General features: G+C 38.3%; 1 protein-coding gene across 3 annotated transcripts in view; it reads left to right on the top strand.

The window, feature by feature from the left end:
• Exoc6b (exocyst complex component 6B) overlaps window positions 1-14,854 on the top strand; it is a 514,534-nt gene that overhangs the window by 259,179 nt on the left and 240,501 nt on the right. For all 3 annotated transcript variants that reach the window (XM_057789522.1, XM_057789516.1, XM_057789518.1), the window contains 3 exons: window positions 2,054-2,125; window positions 2,786-2,883; window positions 4,997-5,102. In XM_057789522.1, the coding sequence (XP_057645505.1) occupies window positions 2,054-2,125; window positions 2,786-2,883; window positions 4,997-5,102 (276 nt within the window). The remainder of the gene's footprint in view (window positions 1-2,053; window positions 2,126-2,785; window positions 2,884-4,996; window positions 5,103-14,854) is intronic.

Below are 14,854 nucleotides of genomic sequence, written 5' to 3'. Positions count from 1 at the left end.
TTGATATTTGCATAAAATATAACTTCCTTAGTCTATTAGTTTAATTTATAGTCAGTATCTCAGTAGTTTCATTACTTGCAGGGTATATATCTTACATTGAACGAATGTATAATGTTTCAAGTCTACAGCAAATAAGAGCTTAGTAGATTTAAAAAGGAAGTCCATCAATTAAAAAACTACAAGTGAAAAGCAAGGAATGAGAAGAAAATGATTGTCATTGAAGTCGTAACGCTTTCCTGAGTGGGAGTGCTGAGGCTCCGATGAGCATATCTGAGAGGTTCTTGGCACGCAGCTAGTGTTTACTGCAGTTGCAGCCACCACCTTTGCTGTATTGTTCTGTTCTTAACATGAAAGAGTATAAAGCAAAAGAAAATAATGGAAGGATACCAAAATAAACTTGAATCTAAGATAGAAAAATAGTTCTTTGGAAATTTATGAGCATCAGATACAGAAATTTAATTCCAAGATAAGACTACATGCCATTTCATGATCAAGAAGACAAAGTCGAAGTCAGAAATTTATCCCATAGTCACAAAGAGGTGGAAAATATGAGAAGTATAGTTAAAAAATAGGGATTGTAATTGGAAAATAGGTGACTGAGATTGAGAAAATACAGTGTCTAACCTGGTGCCTGTAGAAATAGAAGAGTAAAGTGGAAAGGGTTCATTGAGTGACAGTGAGGAAACTGACAGCCAATCCAGACGGACAGACATGCAGACTCTTCATCATGGCCATCATTAATTAGTCCAATAAAAGGTGAATTACATTCAGAAATATTTAATGGACACTTCAGGTTAGTTCAAATAATGGGCTTTAATGCTCACTTCAAGGAATTGAAAGAACTTATGCAATAAAATACATGGAAGGAAGGAAATCTGGGGAAGTTAGAAACTTATAAATAGAAAACTTAAAATAAGATGACTTGAGTAGGTCCATTTCTGTCAATAACCCAGGAAGTGTGGGGGCACTAGACCATGACACTGCTTAGAGCAGTTTTCAAAGAAGTGAATGTGAACAGTCTAGAGAGCAGAGAAAGAACAGATTCAAGCAGGAAGATTGGAACTATTTTTCATTGATATTAGTTTTGACATCAAAAAGAAAAGGGTCCTTTAGAAGTAACATAGACATAGAAAAAATACATGGTAATAGGAAAAACTCAAATACATCCTCATTATGGGGACATTGAACATATTACCATCAGATCTTGAGAGGCTACATGGAGAACAAATAATAAAGTTATAACTGAGGAAATTGGAATATCAGAATTGATAAAATTTTAAATTAATAGCATATACTCTTTAGTCTTCTTGTGGAAACTGTCTTCCAGGTCAAGTAAGTAATCAATGTGTGCAGGCAAGGTTATATGGTACTTATTTGCAATTTTTGTTTTCTATTTATTTATGCTTATATTATATCCCTTGTACTGTTTAATGTCTTTTTTTCTTTTTGTATAATTAGACTTACCTAAGTTACCTGTCTTACTGATTCTATGTTTATCTGGTTTAAATGATCAGATCTTTATGTCTTTTTCACATCATCATTTCATTTTATTACATAATTATGGTTATTTGTCATTAAGTTTCCATAGTGTCGTCAGTGCAGTGTTTGGTCAGGTTGTTTTCAGTATTTTGTATTTTCTAATGTTTGCATATAGAGAAAGATAAACATTTATTTTGAAAATGGCTTTAGACACACACCACAGTTTTGATACAAAGTGTTTTATTGTTGCTCAATTTAAAATAATATATCCATTTTGATTTCTTTTAAAATTTTTGTATTTTAGTTTATTGATTGCTGAGCCATCTTGTTGACCCCATTTTTTTTCTTCTTTAAAGAATTTTAAAATGTGTTTTCACATGCTAAAGATATAGATCTTTTTACTAAACTCTGTCTCCTTAGTTCTTCTCTGGTTGAGTCTGTTGTTACCTTGTGCCAGAAAATGGTTAGACTCCTCTAATAAGTACCATTACCAGGTGGTGTGTTAAACAATGTCATAAGTAAAAATGCAATATTTTTATGAGATATTTCTCTCCCTTTTGCCTATTTCCTTTAGTCCTACTGTTCTGATCCAAACCTTGTGTTAGATTTGAAGAACCTCATTGTACTCTTTGCTGACACACTCCAGGTATGTGCATGATTGACACTTGCCTTTCTAGAGGAGGATTCCACCAGCTATGAATTTCTCTACCAAGCCTGACTTACTCTGTCGAGTTTCTAATGTTTATTCTTTTTCTAGAGCTAGATCTTTCTACTTCTTTATAACAGTAATCAAGGCTTTATTTTGACCAGTTTTGCTCTTTTAAGTAGCTCCTATTTTTTTTTTCTGTCAGAGGAAAAAAAATGCTCGCATCATTTGAAAATTTAGAATTTTAAGTGTTTGTAATTCCAACCATAGCACCCATGTACTTTGTAGCGTATTCCACTATCGTTTCTTAGTGATGGTTGGTTTGAACCACATTAGAGTAGAAATAGATATCAATGAGATAGTAGTAGCTGCACTTTCTCTCTGTTCTTGGAGAATTCTTTGGACAGTAAGTTACCATAGGAAGAACTTATCTAAGACTATATATTGGTTTAAATTTTTATCATTTTCTTTTTATGGCTGAACCTAGTAATTTTGATATGTGTCTTTGAATTTTTGAGTGCTAAACACTAGATATAAGGGTAGAGATGAACAATTCTGATGTTATTTCTCATTGTTTAAATAATGAGACATCTTTTAGCAATTAATTTTACTTTTGTTTATTTAAAAAGTCTCCTTTGAAAACAAATTATTTTCTTTCAGGTGTATGGTTTTCCTGTGAATCAACTTTTTGATATGCTTTTAGAAATCAGAGACCAGTATAGCGAGACTCTATTGAAGAAGTGGGCAGGTGTTTTCAGGTAAGGGACTGAAGTTTCCATATTCCTGTCCTTCCCTGCCCTATGCATTTGCACCTTTTCGGGAGATAAGCAAGACTTTACAGATAAAATGAGTACCAAGAGCATACGGCTTATTTTTTTTTTAAATGCTCCAGTTTTCCACAATTCTAATAATTTTTAATTGTTTGTGAACTGATCTTCCAAGGCAGCCTATGTCAGTTTATTAGTACCTGCTATGTTGGGAAAGGCCCATAGTCTGTTTGTTATGTTTGTTTCCTTAGATAAAGGCAGACTTACTGGTTCACACCAAATTATCTTGTCTCCTTACCATTGTATAGTTTTTGTTTTTCCTAAAGATCATACTTAGTTTGGTAGTGGTAGTTAAGCTGTCACGGATAGTAGTAGGTCCTTAGGAAAATGTTTTATTTTACAGACAGAGTCTCCTACTTCCCAGGATGACCTTGGACTCCTGATCTTTCTTCTCCCCCTTTTAAGTGCTGGAATTATTGATGTATCCTACTGGGTTTGGCTCACTTTTTTGAGCTATCCACTATTTAATAACTTATATTATCTCTCATTATTTTTCATAAGCAGAGAACTGGTTTATTGTAGTTCATACCTGAAGCATCCTGTTTAAGTAGTTATTGCAATATACATACAATAATGGGAAATTCTTCTGGAACATTTCCTCCCAGCATAGGCCTCTTGGGAATAGTTCCTTAGTACACATTTCTTGTCATTTCATTTCAGTTTCTTCTTGTTTTGAACCTGTCCTCTAAAATAAGAAAGGTAAAGCTATCTTCTTGTTTTAATCTTAATTTTGTGCTTGAAGTTTTAGCCACAGCAATACAGCAAGACAAAGAAAAAAAAGGAATACAAATAGGGAGGGCTAAAATTATCCTTATTTGCAGATGATATGATTCTCCACTTTTAAGACATCTAGACTCCACCAGAAAACTCTTAGAACTTTTAAACACCCTCAGCAAAGTTGCAGGACATAAATCAGTATCCTGGAGTCAGCAACTTTTCTATATTCTAAGATCAGGCATGCTGAGAAAAAACTCAGGATAACAAACCCATACATCATTCATTGTATCCTCAAATATATATAACAAACAAAAAAGAAACCCAGGAATAAATTAACCAAGGAGGAGAAATGCCTCTACAATGGAACGTAGGGTCTCTGAAGAAGTAAAGAAGACCCTAGAGGTTAGAGGACCTCTGGGTCTCTGGGGCTAGTATTATGGAAATGACTGTATTACCCAAAGTAGCATGCAGGTTCAGTGCAGCCCACATTGGAGTTCCAGTCTTTCCTTTACTTCAAGAGATCTTCTTGACCATTGCTTGTGTCTCCTTGTCAACTTACCTTGTTTTCAAGTTTATTTTTAAACCTTCACCCTCATCTTTTAATCTTATTCTTAACAGTTCATGAACATATCATTATTTAGTTCAATTCATCCATATATTAATGTAAATGTGTACACTTGTAAAATTCTGATGTAACCAGTGCTGATGATTGCTTTCATGGCAAGGTCATCTCTGCAGGCAATAGAGACCGCGTGGAATAACCGCTGCATTCTGAGCTTTCATGGGCTTCTGTTTGGATTTCATAGGAGGTTTTCTGCTTTCAGAGAACTCTTAATATACTCAAGGAGAGAGAACTTATCACTGGAAAACAACATTTGTGATTAGTACAAAGCAGAAGATAGAGGAGAAGGAACATAGCTTGGATTAATTATTAGAAGTTATTTTTTTTTCTCTGACACTTTCCTAAGTTAGAATGCATTGTCTGGTACATAATTAAAACTGTGATTATGATTCAATATATCTTACTAAAATAATCAGCGCCAATATTCTCTTCTCATTTGCTTCCCAGTTACCCTTAATTTTCTGCCCACTTGTAAATCATAGATACTAGGTCATGTTATAGTTGTTCTCCACTTGTTCCAGAGCTTAGTTTCTCTCTGATTTCTTTTTAGAATGCCCAAGCCAAAATGACTGAATTGTAGGAGTGTAGTAAGGACTGGGAAGTGTTTATCTGAAACTGTGGTAAATGTACAATCATTAAACTGTCTTGGAAAAGTCTCTGTGTTTAACCCTCCTTTCTCCCTCCCTCTCTTTTCATTTTTTACAGAAACATACTTGATTCTGACAACTATAGTCCCATACCAGTAACGAGTGAAGAGACATATAAGAAGGTTGTAGGACAATTTCCATTTCAAGATACAGAACTGGAAAAGGTAAGGGATGCATTAAGGTAAAATTCTCTTTCTCTTTCTTTTCAGTTAGATTAAATTCTCTCTGAAACTGAGATATTCCATATTGATAGATTTTTAAAACTTTCAAAGACTTTCTTCTGCGTCTTGATATATAGAATCACTTCATTGGAAATCTGAAAAAGGCTTTGAGGTCCTACACATCTTTAGAATTTTTCAGATCACTGGGGTAATGTAATTTGATTAAAATTTGAAATTTTTAATTTTGCTGTACTATTCAGATAGTTTCTTCTAAGACCAGACATTTAAATTTGCTCTATTTGGTATAGCTCTATTATTTTGACAGTGCATCAAGAGCTTTCTCTCCACCAAAGTGACAGTGCAGAGGAGTTTTCCTCCAGCCACCCCTTTCTACCCACGCTCTCTGTTCCACACAAGCCCTTCACATGAGAAGTATGAAAGTATTGTCTTGCTATTTATGAAGTCACGGATACTTTTTCAATGTGGTTCCATGGCACATTGGACCTGGGGGAAGTCAGGGCAAGAACTCATACAAGGTAGGAACTTAGAGGTAGGAAATGATACAGTGCAACTTACTGATTGGCTCAGCCTGTTCTAACATCATCCAGCTCCACCCTCCCAGGGGTGGCATCACCCACAGTGATCTGGACTCTCCCACACTAGTCATCAATCAAGAAAATGCCACACAGACTTACCTGTAAGCCAGTCTTATGGATTCATTTTCTCTATTAAGTCTGCTTCTTTCCATATGACCCTAGTTTTGACATCAAGTTGACTTAAAAGCCAGCCAATACAGTTGGCCCCTTGTCAACTTGACAAACAAACACATTGCTTATCAAGGCATAACCTTTCCTTTCTTGTTTATTTCCCCAAATTTCATATTAACATCAGTATCACGGTGTAAAACATCCCAACTTTTAAAACTTCTACAGTCTTTTTAAAAAAATTCAGATACTTTAAAATTTTATTCTCTAAAACATCTAACGTCTCAAGTTCAAAGTTTCTCTAGACTAGCCAACGTTTCTTTAAAATGTCTAAAACATCTGTAAAATTCCAGTGTCTCTCAATTGCGTGCTCCTGTAAAATTGAAAATAAGTTAAATGCTTTCTTACTCTAAGAAGGAAGATCCAGGGCACAGGCATAAATCAAATCAAAGCCCAAATTCAACAATGTATAAAGATCAGTGCTTGATGTCTGGGACTCACGATCCTCTGGTCTCCAAAGGATCAGAAATACTTCTTTAGCTCTGCCCTGGGCAGTATACACAGTTTGTTTCCTAGGCTCAGGCTAGCTCTACTTCACAGTTGTTGCTTTCCTTGGTGGTTGTCCCATGGTCGGACAACCCTAAAAGTTTGGTATCTTTTCTGAATCTAGACTCTTTCCTGCAACGAATAGGCTCCTCTGGGCTTTCTTAAGGGAACTCTGACCCTGCCATATGCTGCCAAGCCTTAGTGTCTCTCCATGACCCCTTCAGTTCTGAGTCTTCACATTTACCATTGGCCTTTTTTGACCTCTCATGTCAAACCATAGCTGCTCTTCATTAACCTTTGTGCCCTAAAAATCAGTACCACCTGGAGGACTCTTAAATATTAACCATGCTCAGCTGCCAGCATGATATGTAGTCTTGGATCCCAGTGGACCACAGCCTCTATGTGCTTTAGTGAGTTTTTCTAAGTCCCTCCAGCCTGCTCCCAAATATGGCCTATAGCTCAGGCTTATTACCAACTAGCTCTTATATCTTAAATTAACCCATTTATATTAATCTACATTTTATGCAGCTTTTTAACCTTTTCTTCATTTTGTGTTTCTGACTACCTCTCTGTCTTGTTTGTGTCACTCCTGTCCATGTCTCCTGCACACTTGCATTCATCTTCTCCTTCCTTTCTCTCCCTAGAAATCCCAGCTATACCTCCTGCCTCGCTATTGGCCATTCAGCTTTTTATCATACCAATCACAGCAATATACCTTCACAGTGTACAAATATCCCACAACAATGTGCTGACCCTGAAAAAATATTCCCAGATTTATGTTCTCAGTGATACTGGTCTCTTCTTAATCATCATTAGTTTCTAGACTCTAACTAACCAGCACCAATTGTCCTGGTAAAGTAAAGTCTGGTCTCTTTTTAAATACAGGTGATTCTTCAGCCCCAGCTGACTAGAACCACAGATTCTTAAAGCTCAAGATATCAAATTGCCCTATTAGAGACTTTTTAAAAAAAATATTTATTTATTTACTCATTATGTATACAGTGTTCTGTCTGCCTGTATGGCTGCAGGCCAGAAGAGGGCACCAGACCTCATTACAGATGGTTATGAGCCACCATATGGTTGCCGGGAATTGAACTCAGGACCTTTGGAAGAGCAGGCAATGCTCTTAACCGCTGAGCCATCTCTCCAACCCCCAACTCCTATTAGAGTCTTGAAGGGACTCTCAATCTTCCCTTTGAAACCATTCAAGTCAGGACTCCATATTCTGCATTACTTTCAACATTCTTAACTACTAAGTCCCACAATAGCTCATTAAGCCTCAAATACTCAATGAACTTTTCTAGTCCAAAGTTTCAGAGTAATTCCACGGTTCTCTTAATAACATGTGTTCAGGTCTGCCGCAGACTCATCCCATAACCCAGTACTAGATTTTGACGTAGGATTTCTATGCTGTGGTGAAACACCATGACCAAAAGCAATTTGGAAGAGGAAAGATTTATTCTAGCTTACAACTCTCAGGTCTCAGTGCATCCTCTAGAGAGGTCAGTAAAGGAGCTCCTGGCAAGAACCTGGGACCTGGAACTGAAGCAGATACTGTAGAGGATGCTGCTTAATGGTTTGCTTGCTTATAGCTTGCTTAGCTTGTGTTCTTATACACCCAGGACTACCTTTCCACAGTGAGCTGGGCCTTTCCATAACAATCATGAACCAAGAAATGCTTTAGAGCTAGGAAGATTGCTCAGTGCTTAAAAGCACTGTGGCCACTCTTGTAGAGGACCCAAGTTCAGTTCTAAACACATACCTGACAACTCACAATCACCTGGAATTCTAGTTCCAGGGTGTCTCACACCCTCTTACAGCCTCCTCAGTCACTGGATGTACGAGGTGTGCATGTATACATGCTGGTAAAACACATGTATATAAACTAAAATGATAAATAGATAGAAATAATTAAAAAATAAAATGCCTCACAGACTTGCTTGCCACCCAATCCTATGGAGGCATTTTCTTTTTTTTTTTCATTTTTTTTATTCTTTTTTAATTAAAATTTCCAACTGCTCCCCGTTTCCCATTTCCCTCCCCCTCCTCCCACATATTGCCCCCTCCCCCCGCTCCCCTCCCCCTATCCCCTCTCCACTTCTCCTCCCCCCAGTCCACTCCCCCTCCCTCTCGATACTGAAGAGCAGTCCAAATTCCCTGCTCTACAGGAAGACCAAGGTCCTCCCACTTCTATCTAGGTCCAGGAAGGTGAGCATCCAAACAGGCTACGCTCCCACAAAACCAGTTCATGTATTAGGATCGAAACCTAGTGCCATTGTCCTTGGCTTCTCATCAGCCTTCATTGTCCGCCATGTTCAGAGAGTCAAGGTTCAACCCATGCTTATTCAGTCCCAGTCCAGCTGGCCTTGGAGAGCTCCCAATAGATCAGTTCCACTGTCACAGTGGGTGGGTGCACGCCTCGTGGTCCTGATTTCCTTGCTCATGTTCTCCCTCCTTCTGCTCCTCATTTGGACCTTAAGAGCTCAGACGGTTGCTCCAAATTGGGTCTCTGACTCTCTCTCGATCCATCGCCAGATGAAAGTTCCTGTGCCATTCTCCTTGGCCTCTCGTCAGCTCTCATTGTCCGCCACATTCAGAGAGTCCGGTTTTATCCATGTTTTTTTCAGTAGCAGTCCAGCTGGCCTTGGTGAGCTCCCAATAGATCGGCCCCCCTGTCTCAGTGGTTGGGTGCACCCCTCATGGCCTTACTTCCTTGTTCATGTTCTCTCTCCTTCTGCTCCTCATTATAACCTTGGGAGCTCAGTCCGGTGCTCCAGTGTGGGTCTCTGTCCTATCTCCATCCATCGCTAGATGAAGGTTCTATGGCGATATGCAAGATATTCATCAGTATGATTATAGGATAGGTTCATTTCAGGTTCCCTATCCTCAGGTGCCCCAATGAACTAACTGGGGACATTGCCCTGGGCATCTGGTAGCCATTCCAGGTTCAAGTCTCTTGCCAACCCTTAGGTGGCTCCCTTAACTAAGGTATGAGTTTCCCTGCTCCCCAATCCAACCTTCCTTTAACCCCAATCACCCCGATTCCCCCAGTTCCCCTCATCCTCTCCTTCACACTTTTCTCTCCCCATCACCCCTCATCCCCATCCCACCCCACCCCCAAGATTCCAATTTTTTGCCCATCAATCTTGTCTATTTCCCATAGCTGGGAGGATATCTATATGTTTTTCCTTGGGTTTACCCTCTTGTTTAGCTTCTTTAGGATCACATATTATAGACTCAGTGGCCCCTATCCATGGCTAGAAACCAATTATGAGTGAGTACATCCCATGATCTTCTTTTTGGGTCTGGGTTACCTCACTCAGGATCGTATTTTCTATTTCCATCCATTTGCATGCAAAATTCGAGAAGTCATTGTTTTTTACCGCAGAGTAGTACTCTAATGTATATATATTCCACACTTTCTTCATCCATTCTTCTATTGAAGGGCATCTAGGTTGCTTCCAGGTTCTGGCTATTACAAATAATGCTGCTATGAACATAGTTGGACAAATGCTTTTGTCATATGATAGGGCATCTCTTGGGTATATTCCCAAGAGTGCTATTGCTGGGTCCAGGGGTAGGTTGATCCCAATTTTTCTGAGAAACCGCCACACTGATTTCCAAAGAGGTTGCGCAAGTTTGCAGTCCCACCAGCAATGGATGAGGGTACCCCTTTCTCCACAACCTCTCCAGCAAAGGCTATCCTTGGTGTTTTTGATTTTAGCCATTCTGAGAGGTGTAATATGATATCTCAAAGTTGTTTTGATTTGCATTTCTCTGATCGCTAAGGAGGTTGAGCATGACCTTAAGTATCTTTTGGCCATTTTAACTTCTTCTGATGAGAATTCTCTGTTCAGTTCAGTGCCCCATTTTTTAATTGGGTTAATTATCCTTTTAAAGTCTAGTTTCTTGAGTTCTTTATATATTTTGGAGATCAGACCTTTGTCTGTTGCGGGGTTGGTGAAGATCTTCTCCCAGTCAGTAGGCTGTCTTTTTGTCTTAATGACAGTGTCCTTTGCTTTACAGAAGCTTCTCAGTTTCAGGAGGTCCCATTTATTCAATGTTGCCCTTAATGTCTGTGCTGCTGGGGTTATACATAGGAAGCGATCTCCTGTGCCCATATGTTGTAGGGTACTTCCCATTTTCTCTTCTATCAGGTTCAGTGTGTTCAGATTGATATTGAGGTCTTTGATCCATTTGGACTTGAGTTTTGTGCATGGTGATAGATATGGGTCTATTTTTATTCTTCTACAGGTTGACATCCAATTGTGCCAGCACCATTTGTTGAAGATGCTTTCTTTCTTCCATTGTATACTTTTAGCTCCTTTATCGAAAATTAGTTGTTCATAGGTTTGTGGGTTAAAATTTGGGTCTTCTATACGATTCCATTGGTCGACTGCTCTGTTTTTATGCCAGTACCACGCTGTTTTCATTAATGTAGCTCTGTAATAGAGTTTGAAGTCAGGGATGGTAATGCCTCCAGAAGTTCCTTTATTGTATAAGATTGTTTTGGCTATCCTGGGTTTTTTGTTTCTCCATATGAAGTTGATTATTGTCCTTTCAAGATCTGTGAAGAATTTTGATGGGATTTTAATGGGGATTGCATTGAATCTATAAATTGCCCTTGGTAGAATTGCCATTTTTACTATGTTGATCCTCCCAATCCAGGATCAAGGGAGATCCTTCCATTTTCTGGTATCCTCTTCAATTTCTTTCTTCAATGCCTTAAAGTTCTTGTCAAATAGATCTTTCACTTCCTTGGTTAGAGTTACCCCAAGATATTTTATGCTTTTTGTGGCTATCGTGAAAGGTGATGATTCTCTTATTTCCCTCTCTGCTTCCATATCCTTTGTGTATAAGAGGGCGACTGATTTTTTGGAGTTGATCTTGTATCCTGCCACATTACTAAAGGCGTTTATCAGCTGTAGGAGTTCTTTGGTGGAGTTTTTGGGGTCGCTCATGTACACTATCATATCATCTGCAAATAATGCAAGTTTAACTTCTTCCTTTCCAATTTGAATCCCCTTTATCCCCTTATGTTGTCTTATTGCTATTGCTAAAACTTCGAGAACTATATTGAAGAGGTATGGAGAGAGTGGACAGCCTTGGCGTGTTCCTGATTTTAGTGGGATGGCTTTAAGTTTCTCTCCATTTAATTTGATATTAGCTGTCGGCTTGCTGTATATAGCTTTAATTAAATTTAGTTATGACCCTTGTATCCCTAATCTCTCCAAGACTTTTATCATAAAGGGATGTTGAATTTTGTCAAATGCTTTTTCAGCGTCTAATGAAACGATCATATGGTTTTTTTCTTTCAGTTTATTTATATGATGGATTACATTGATAGATTTGCGTATGTTAAACCAGCCCTGCATCTCTGGGATGAAGCCTACTTGATCATAATGGATAATTTTTCTAATGTGTTCTTGGATTCGGTTTGCCAGTATTTTGTTGAGGGTTTTTGCGTCGATGTTCATGAGTGAGATTGGCCTGTCATTCTCTTTCTTGGTTGAGTCTTTGTGTGGTTTTGGTATCAGAGTTACTGTAGGTTCATAAAAGGAGTTTGGCAATGACTCTTCTGTTTCTATATTGTGTAATACCTTAAGGAGTATAGGTATTAGGTCTTCTTGGAAGTTCTGGTAGAATTCCGCATTGAAACCATCTGGTCCTGGACTTTTTTTGGAAGGGAGGTTTTTGATAACCGCTTCTAATTCTTCACGACTAACAGGTCTATTTAGGTTGTTCACCTGGTCCTGGTTTAACTTTGGTATATGGTATTTATCTAAAAAAGTGTCCATTTCTTTTACATTTTCCAGTTTTGTGGCATACAGGCTTTTGTAGTAAGATCTAATGATTCTCTGAATTTCCTCTGTGTCTGTGGTTATGTCTCCCTTTTCATTTCTGATCTTATTAATTTGCAAATTCTCTCTCTGCCATTTGATTAGTTTGGATAGGGGTTTATCAATCTTGTTGATTTTCTCCAGGAACCAGCTTTTTGATTTATTGATTCTTTCAATTGTTTTCTGTGTTTCTCTTTTGTTGATTTCAGCCCTCAGTTTGATTATTTCCAGTCTTTTACCCCTTCTTGGTGAGTCTGCTTCTTTTTTTTCTAGAGCTTTCAGGTGGGCTGTTAAGTCTCCAATGTGTGCTTTCTCTGTTTTCTTTAAGTGGGCAGTTAGTGCTATGAACTTTCCTCTCAGGACTGCTTTCATAGTGTCCCATAGGTTTGAGTATGTTGTTTCTTTATTTTCATTGTCTTCCAGGAAGACTTTAATTTCTTTCTTTATTTCTTCCTTAATCCAGGTATGGTTCAGTAGTTGACTATTCAGTTTCCATGAGTTTGTAGGCTTTCTGGGGGTAGCATTGTTGTTGAATTCTAGCTTTAATCCATGGTGATCTGATAAGATACAGGTGGTTATTAATATTTTTTGTAACTGTGAATGTTTGCTTTGTTACCGAGTATGTGGTCGATTTTTGAGAAGGTTCCATGAGCTGCAGAGAAGAAGGTATATTCTTTCCTATTTGGGTGGAATATTCTATAGATGTCTGTTAAGTCCATTTGATTCATTATCTCCATTAATTCTCTTATTTCTCTGTTAGGTTTCTGTCGAATTGACCTGTCCATTGGTGAGAGAGGAGTATTAAAGTCTCCTACTATTAATGTGTGTGGTTTGATGGCTGCCTTGAGTTTTAACAATGTTTCTTTTACGTACGTGGGTGCTTTTATATTAGGGGCATAGATATTCAGGATTGAGATTTCATCCTGATGAATTGTTCCTGTTATGAGTAGAAAATGTCCCTCTCCATCTCTTCTGATTGTTTTAAGTTTGAAGTCAACTTTGTTAGAAATTAGTATGGCCACACCTGCTTGTTTCCTAGGTCTATTTACTTGATAAGCCTTATCCCAGCCCTTTACTCTGAATAGGTGCCTGTCTTTGTGGTTGAGGTGTGTTTCTTGTAAACAGCAGAATGTTGGATCCTGTTTTCGTATCCAATCTCTTAGTCTGTGCCTTTTTATAGGTGAGTTGAGGCCATTGACATTAAGTGATATTAATGACCAGTGGTTGTTAACTCCGGTCATTTTTTTAGTAGTAGATTTTGTGTGTTTCCCTTCTTTGAGATGTGCTGGTAAAGGGTCTCTAGATGTCTGAGTTACTGTGGTCATTGTTGGACTCCTTGATTAGTGGTTTTCCTTCTATTACTTTTTGTAAGGCTGGGTTTGTGGCTACGTATTGTTTAAATTTGTTTTTATCCTGGAAAATTTTGTTTTCTCCATTTATAGTGAACTAAAGCTTGACTGGGCATAGTAGTCTGGGCTTGCATCCATGGTCTCTTAGTTTCTGCAGTACATCTATCCAGGACCTTCTGGCTTTCATGTTTCCATAGAGAAGTCAGGTGTAAGTCTGATAGGTTTACCTTTATAAGTAACTTGGCCTTTTTCCTTTGCTGCTCTTAGTATTCTTTCTTTATTCTCTATGCTTTGTGTTTTGATTATTATATGGCGAGAGGATGTTTTTTTTTGATCCAGCCTATTCGGTGTTCTGTATGCTTCTTGAACCTTCATAGGTATATCTTTCTTTAGGTTGGGAAAGTTTTCTTCTATAATTTTATTAAATATATTTTCTGGACCGTTGAGCTGCGCTTCTTCTCCTTCTTCTATTCCTATTATTCTTAGGTTTAGTCTTTTTATTGTGTCCCATATTTCCTGAATGTTTTGTGATGAGAATTTGTTGGCCTTGCTGTTTTCTTTGATCAGCGTGTTTATTTTCTCTATGGTATCTTCAGAATCTGAGATTCTTTCTTCTATCTCTTGTATTCTGTTGGTTATGCTTGCTTCTGTAGTCTCTATTCGTTTACCTAGATTTTCCCTGTCCAGCTGGCCTTCTGTTTGTGTTTTCTTCTTTGCCTCCATTTCAGTTTTTAAGTCTTGAACTGTTTCCATTATCTGTTTGATTGTTTTTCCTTGGTTTCCTAGGGTATCATTCACTGATTTACTCAATTCTTCAAACTTTCTGTTATACTTCTCATCCATTTCTATAAGGGCATTTTTTACATGTTGTTTAAGTGCGTCAATCACTTTCATTAAGTCAATTTTATCTACTTCTTCATGATTAAGGTGTTCATGTCCTCCTGTTGTGAGGTCGCTGGGTTCTGGTGGTTTCATATAGTTTTTCAGATTGTTGGGTGAATTCTTGCATTGGCGCCTTCCCATCTCTTTCTCCGAGTGCTCCCCTCTGGATGTTCTTTTACCGGATCAGGTCTCCTTGCCTACTGATGTACCTTCCCAGTGGTGGCACTCTGCAGTGATAGCTCTCCTGGTGCTCCAGTGATGTCTCTCCTGGTACCAATATCAGATCTCCGTGCCCAAAGACGGCTCTCCTGGTACCCAGATTAGCTCTCCCACTGATGGCTCTCCTGGTGCCAAGATCAGATCTCCGTGCAGGTTGGGTAGATCGTAAACAAAGCTCATACCTTGCTTGGTGCAGGCAGGACAGTGAAACAAAG

This window comes from Chionomys nivalis, chromosome 1 (assembly GCF_950005125.1).
Source record: "Chionomys nivalis chromosome 1, mChiNiv1.1, whole genome shotgun sequence".
Lineage (NCBI taxonomy): Eukaryota > Metazoa > Chordata > Mammalia > Rodentia > Cricetidae > Chionomys > Chionomys nivalis.
The sequence above is the reverse complement of the archived record's forward strand: the minus strand, read 5'-3'. Positions and strand labels throughout refer to the sequence as shown.